The sequence below is a fragment of the Mus caroli genome, chromosome X (assembly GCF_900094665.2).
Source record: "Mus caroli chromosome X, CAROLI_EIJ_v1.1, whole genome shotgun sequence".
NCBI classification, from domain to species: Eukaryota; Metazoa; Chordata; class Mammalia; order Rodentia; family Muridae; genus Mus; species Mus caroli.
The window spans coordinates 66,013,643-66,020,849 of record NC_034589.1 but is presented as its reverse complement, the minus strand read 5'-3'; the positions used below and the strand labels follow the sequence as shown (position 1 = coordinate 66,020,849).

General features: G+C 37.8%; 1 protein-coding gene across 4 annotated transcripts in view; it reads right to left on the bottom strand.

Moving 5' to 3' along the window:
• The window catches only part of Mtm1 (myotubularin 1), a 111,124-nt gene that overhangs the window by 29,804 nt on the left and 74,113 nt on the right, over positions 1-7,207 (bottom strand). For 3 of the 4 annotated variants that reach the window (XM_021152885.1, XM_021152884.1, XM_021152886.2), the window contains exons 7-8: positions 4,926-5,009; positions 2,300-2,449 (exon numbers count right to left, since the gene is read on the bottom strand). In XM_021152885.1, the coding sequence (XP_021008544.1) occupies positions 2,300-2,449; positions 4,926-5,009 (234 nt within the window). Of the gene's footprint in view, positions 1-2,299; positions 2,450-3,219; positions 3,275-4,925; positions 5,010-7,207 lie in introns of all 4 variants that reach the window. The other variant, XM_029473163.1, reaches the window with a different exon arrangement.

Sequence of the window (7,207 nt, the reverse complement as noted above, 5' to 3'; positions counted from 1 at the left end):
CTCCACTTCCATGGGATCTGACACTTTTACACAGACACGCATACAGGCAAAAAAAAAAAAAAAAAAAAAAAAAAAAAAAAAAAAAAAAAAAAAAAAAAAAAAGAACAATGCACATAAAATAAAAATAATTAAAATTAAGAAATGTTTATCAATAACATTATGTTCTACTTTTAAATTTTTCATTTACTTAGTGTGTGTGTGTATGACTGGGCATGAACATTTCACAGAGGATATGCAGAGGTCAGAGAATACATTATGGGAATCAGTTCTATCCTTCTACCAAGTTGGTATCAGAGATAAATGCAGGCTGTCGGGTTTAGCAGCAAGAGTCTTTATTCACTGAATAATCTCCCTGCTCAAAGCATTGTTTATAAAAGCAAAAATTCAAAAAGGATATAGAAGTCTTACGATAGAGCACTTATTAAATCATTGCCCATCTCAAACAGTTACGGTTAAGATACACTGCTGGGGAAGAACTGCATATTGGGATCCATATTAAAGGTTAGTTCAGTGCGCAGGAGGAAGTCCAGAAGGATGCGTGCAGCATGGTGGTGCTGCTTCGCAATAGGGGCTTCTCAATAGTGTTTGCTCATCTGGGTTTTCTAGATGTCTCAAATGAGCACATATTCCTTCTTCATTAATACCTTCTATAAAACGGAGACACGCCTGCTTGTTTGAGAAAAGGAATGTGTATTTATGAACAGAAACATAAGGCATGTGCTTGAGTTCACTAAGCAGTGATATTTTAGTACAATGTGTACCTGATTTTTGTTTAAATGAGATATTTCTTACCAACTATTTTTATATTTTTACATTTAAAAACTTAAAGCACTAGGTACTAGTCATCTTTCACATAACTGGCATATCTACTTTCTGGACAAATGTTCTGTGACCTATTGTTAAGAGTCCCATGATCAGAAGGTATGTTGGAATCAGCATACTACCAGGCTTATAATACCTAATATATGTCATTATAAAAATAAAAAGACAAGTTAGCCTTAATTTTTTTTTCAGAAAAAATAAGTTGGTACCCTGACAAAGTATGAGAAACATGTTAAATAACATGTTACATTTTTTTTCTACATTGGACTGTCACTCATGAAGAGCAACAGGAACTGAGGTCAATGGTTTAGGCACAACTGTGTCATTTTCGCTTTTGTCCCATATGCTACACACCAGCCCCCCCCCCCATACATGCACACACAATCTTTGATACAGCAGATGTTCAATGAAGGCTGAACAGACAGTAATGCAAACACATGATATATACCACAGTAGCTAAAAGCAAGGCCACACACGACAACAGTGTCTAGTGTCATAGTACTGTAATCTGTGGCTCTAGCACAGAAAAACATGTCCAAGTAAAACATACGACTGAAAGTCTAAGTCTACTTTCCATTTTAGCAAACTGAGCTAAAGAATATACCTTCAAATACAATTTTATCAGGAAGATATGAACAGACAGTAATCAGAGAACTTAGAGATTTTAAAAATTAGAACTCATTGGATGACAATATACAAAATTTTCCTCTCCAAAAAATCCTTTTAAGGACAAGAATGTCTACAGTTAGAAATCAAAGGCAAAGTGACATTAAATCTTAATTTCTTCTACCATTGTTTTTTTTTTTAAGTCTACAAATTTGAAACAAAACCCAATGTACTTATTACGACAGCTCTTGAAAATTAACAGAGGAAGAAAAAACAATCTCTTAAGTTTTTAGTCAATAAAATTTATGTACCAAGTAGAAAGTATGACATGTGCATAAATATTTAAGGACTAACAGAGAACTTTGTGAGCTTTGTGAGCTAGGTTTAGTGACATGGTAGCATAAAGACTGGAATAGTCTGTACTTGACTCCAGTTCATTAAGGGGATTAAGCAGCTTGCAAACAGGCTGGCAATGAGCACACCCTAGCATCTGCAGAAAAGCCTCCACAAACACATGTTCTCACATTCTAGTCTTTTGTTTGCTGCCCAGTTTAACCAACAGTTAGCCCGAGCCTGCAACATCAGGTATTGCACCAGAATGCTGACAGCAACCAAGGGCCTGCCCTTTCTTTTGTGCATCACTGAGGTGGGCTGTGACCTCTCACTGATGTTCTCATTAGAGCTTTCTTGTCTTCCTTCTGCACCCTGGACTTGCAGCTCATAGAAGGCAGCTATTCCTTATTCTCCCATTTCACCTGATGCTACATTTGCAGTAGGTCCTTGGGAATTACTCACCAGAAAACAAGTGCTCCTCTCAACTACATGACTACTACTCTTATGAAAGAAAAGGGAAATGTGACACTATACTCACAGGAAGCCGATTTCGGGATCTAAACGTTGCGATCCTCCTAAGATCATCATCTGAGGTCCGATAGGGAACCACCAAAAGAGCAGGGTATGTCTCACAGAGCTCATAGCACTTGTTAATAAAACTTATCCTCCAATGGTGATTGGGCAGGCCCTGCAGGATAAAAAAAAGCATTAAGTTCACATGAAATGACTTCTTATCTGTAATATCTGGGTTCTGTCTTCCTTCTACCATTATGTACACATGCCTCTTTGACCAGAGTGATTGGCAGCCTACCTATTTACAATAAGGATGTCAAATTAACAATCCAGACAATAGGAGCACATGGACAAAACACCAGTGGTTTCCATAACTAAACTATTTCTCCTAACTATAGGTTCTCTGGCATTTGACATTTTGTTTCTTGTAGATGTATTCTTTATTCTTTGTGCAATACAGATAAGCCCAAGTTCATCTCCTACCCATGCACCCCTTCCCCTCCATTCCAAAGAAAAGTGCCATGGGCAGTGTTAACCTGTGTCTACTTGAGGGTTCCAAGAGAGCTAGCAACTTCCTCTCCGTGCTTCAGACAGAGAGAATGATGTAGTCTGCTCCCACATGGAAAGAGGCACTGGGGGTTGGGGGAGGGAACCCTTTTGGGGAGGCTCATTTCGCCACCTCCGACAAGTTATTTAAATCAAGAGCCTGGGGACTCAGGATCATCCTGCAAATTGTGTGAGGAGTGAAGTCAGTATTTTAAGCAGACTGCTAGTAGGATAGGGAGACACAGAGGCCACCCCTACCAATCATTCACCCATAAAATTATATCCACTTTGGACAATAACCAGAGGTGGTGGAATATTCTCTCCCCATTCTCACAAATGCACAAACACACACATGAACGTGAGCGTGGTGGCTGTTTGCTTTGGGGATAGACATTGTACCTTTTCTTTAGGACTGGCCCTATGTACCACGGCCAACCAGATGCTGAGTCTGATGCTGAGTCCAATTAGAGAGTTTTTAAGTCCCATCAGAAAGTTACAAGAAAAAAAGATTGAATATAATGGCAGTCTAGAAGAAAATACCTAAAAAGTTCATCTATGCATGCAATTCTTAAAAAAAACCAAAACAAACGAACAAACAAAAACAAGAAATGTTTTTGTTTCAAGCTAGAAGCTCAAACTGAAGGAAAGTCTTAGTATTGTCAACGCCAACTAAAGACAAGATAAAATGCTTTCATACATAATGTCAGAGAGGTTTCTAAAGCATGAACAATGTCCTAATGGCCTTTCTTTCATCTCAGTAGTAGGTCTCCAACAGAGGCCATTAAAATTAAAGGTACACACCCTTTGAAAATTCAGTAGCCTAAAGCAGATTCACAGGATCCATCATAAGTGTGTTTCATCTAACCCCAGGGTAAAATCTGCTTATGAATGTGTAAACCACTGATCAACACTGAAAATTGAAGTCAACCGGGGTCATGATGGTGGAAGGGGTAGCTAGGAAGTTGTTTTACAAGCTTGAGGTTCTGGAATTGTACTCTATGTTCACTTGCTTTTCATATGAAGCAATTGGCCTTAACTTGATTCTCGAAAGCTCATTTCATAACATTTCCAAATAATTTTAGAAGCCTTGTAGAAGAAATATGAAACATTCCATTGCAAAACTCCTAGCTGTTATATTAGAGGTCAAGTTGTGGTTTTTGTTACATAATATGCTTGCCTGTGATATTCCTTGTACAAGTTCTAGACTTTTTTCTTGCTATGTAGAGGGTAAGTTTGGTATGTATGGCATGTGTGTGTGTGTGTGTGTGTGTACATGGATGTGTATATGCAAATATTTATACTTGTATGCACACATGTGAAAGCCAAATACTGATGTCAGGTTTCCTTCTGTATTCTTCTCTACCTCATCTTTTGAAACAGGGGTCTCACTGAACTTGGGAGTTTAATGTCTGGCCAGACTGGCTTGCCAGAGAGCCCCTGGGATCTCCTAGTATTTCTCTGGAGTGAGTGATGTGATTACAGATATAGGCCACCACACTTGGTCTTTAACATGGCTTCTGGGGGTCCAAACTCAGATCCTCATGTTGCAAGCACTTTACCTTCTGAGACATTCCCATACTCCAAACCTCATGCTCTTATCATCACAAAGGAACATACAGGCAGATAACGTTCATGTGAAAGAATAATAAAGCTCTTTGTGGATATTATATATCAACTGTAAAAAAGGTTCTAACTCATTCGAATCTGTAATTCAGAACATATGTAACTTAAATAAAAAGATTAGTAATATTTAAGCTTACATACACACACACAAAGTAATATATAAAGGTTTGACTTTTCTAGACCTTCAGTATTTGACTCATTTCATAAACACCACAAAATGGAAGTTCCTCATCTAGGAAAGGAAGCAGAACTTAGTCATTCAGTTTTCAGATCAGTCTGAATATGGCTACAGAATGAGCTTGGTAGTTACAAGAGGAAAACAATAAGGTATTGTTTTATTATAGAAAATGTGGATAATGCCACAGCCATGAACACAAACTAAGCAAGGCTGTTACTTATTTTGAGAAGATGACCAACAATATAATTTTCTAATACATGTTTGCAATTCAACACACACCAGACAATTGCATTTACTGACTTACCTGCCTTCTATATTCTTCAACTGGATTATAAACAGTCCACCCATCCACGTTAAACTTCTCCTCATTTACAAATGCAAATAATGGCTAGGAAAGGCCAGAAACAGGAGTTTAAATGTCAATGTGGAGTGATAGTCTATAAATAGTTCATATTTTAATTTTTCACCAATAGATTTTATAGATTCATTTACTATGAAACTGCAACCCACATTTAGACCTACAACAACAACAACAACAGAAAACAACTGTGGAAAATTAAGACAAGCCTTACATTAACTTCTATCTTTAGGAATAATTACTTTTAAAACCTTGATTTTCTATGGCTACAAATGTCATCTTTGTGCTTTTTAAAAAATAATGCTACACACACACACACACACGAGATTTCTAGACTCAAAGTACCTATGAATATTAAATATTATCAACTGATTAGTTAAAAGTCACTAAGAAAAAGAAGAAATTCAGGAATGATTATTAAACAGTGCACCTGTCTCAAGAGAGTATCATGAAATGTTTGTCTCTTTAAAGAGAGGCAGAACATTAGAAAACTTAATTAACTGCTCTCTGTGAATTCTGAATCAATGTTCCATCCTCTGAAATAACAGGACTCTGACCTCTCAAGGCACTATTGATGAATTTCCTAAATTGGAAAATCATCTGTCCCCTAGTGACCATTCTAGCTCCTTGCTCTGAATATGGCTATGTGTTAACTCCATAATCCCCACAGGTATATCAAAGGCATGAGGTGGGGACAGGGGTGTCTCTGAGGATAACACCACAAACCAAACCCTTGGCTCTATCCAGCAGTCCAGTTTCTTTCCAGTCTCCTCTGTTTCCCCAACAAGAAGTCCATGCTCCTAGGTGCTTTCATACATAAAAAAGCCAAGTACTGTACTGCTAGTCTTTGTACCACCTGCTTACCCTCTGGTCTCTCACTTGGCTTATCAAAGTAACTGGATTATTCCCATTTTCAACTGTACATCTCTAAGGTCAGAGCAACAATGCTGCAATATTAATTTAGATCAAGTCATTGCCCTGTCAAAATCACCAAAAGGCTTCCCATTTGGCTCAGAGCAAAAGTTGAAGTGTGTCTAATGCTCCACATGGCCATCTGCCATCTGGACACTTCTAGATACTCTATACATATTAGCTAAATTGGAGTTTGGTCCAGAACGTAGAGGGTTTTTTGTTTGTTTTTGTTTTTGACCAAATGGTACAGTTGAAGTCCTGAAACCTCTGCAAACCCTGGAGATGCTGTGGATGGACACTTGTTCAACAGTCATCTATCTCCTCCTTATCTATTTCCTTCTGATACTACACTGAATGACAGTGTCCCTTCCCCTACATTACATGGAATTTTTGGAAAAGTCTCATTTTGCAGGAACTGTTTTCTATGTTTGAATAGCAAGAAAGTTAAGGTAAAAAACTGATCACTAAAATGCTGTTTTCCTGAATTTTTCCATGCGTGCATACAGCACTCTCAGTGGGTCTCAAGTCTGACATCAGATTCAAATGCTATATTCAACAGTGGATAGCATCACTCTTGAGGCCTAACACATTAGCCACACATGGACCTAAGAAATTGACCAAGGCCCTAGACTGACACTGACTTAATGCTTATTTGGTGTCAAGAAGGTGAAGAACTAAGGTCTGTTAACTGATGTTCACCTCACACTTTTGGTAACTTCTCTAATAAAGAAAAAGTCTATCTGGGATATATCACTGCTCTGGCCATCTAATTCTACCAGTACCTAGGCTGGGGAAATGCTATGACATAAGCAGAGTTGTAGATAGCACATAATTTGAGAGCTAAGGATGTGTGGTTACAGATTTGGAATGCTCAAGGCCAACGACACTTTCTAGGCACATTACTATGTCTCAATCCTTGATAGTAACACTTAATTGTTGCCTTGAGCACTCCTTCATATATCTTATATGAAAATTACTGAAAAATTATCAGAAGATTAAAGCTATATGGTCTAAATCATCATCATCTTCTGAACACTTTAGACTAATGAGAAATCAAGTACAGACAATGACATTTTTTTTTGTCATAAGTATAAAGACAAGACCAAGTCTCCATTAGATACTATCAGATGGACTTTCTCAAAAAATTGCTTTCATAGTGACACTTCACATGGTGAACTGGTCACAGTACATCCAACCTGCAGCTTGTGCATGTGTCCTACAATAATAGCTCTCAAACTGGTTAACATATTTATAGGTGACATCATATCTCAGTGTAAATTCCCCCACTCACCTGCAAAGGAAGCAAAGAATTAGTG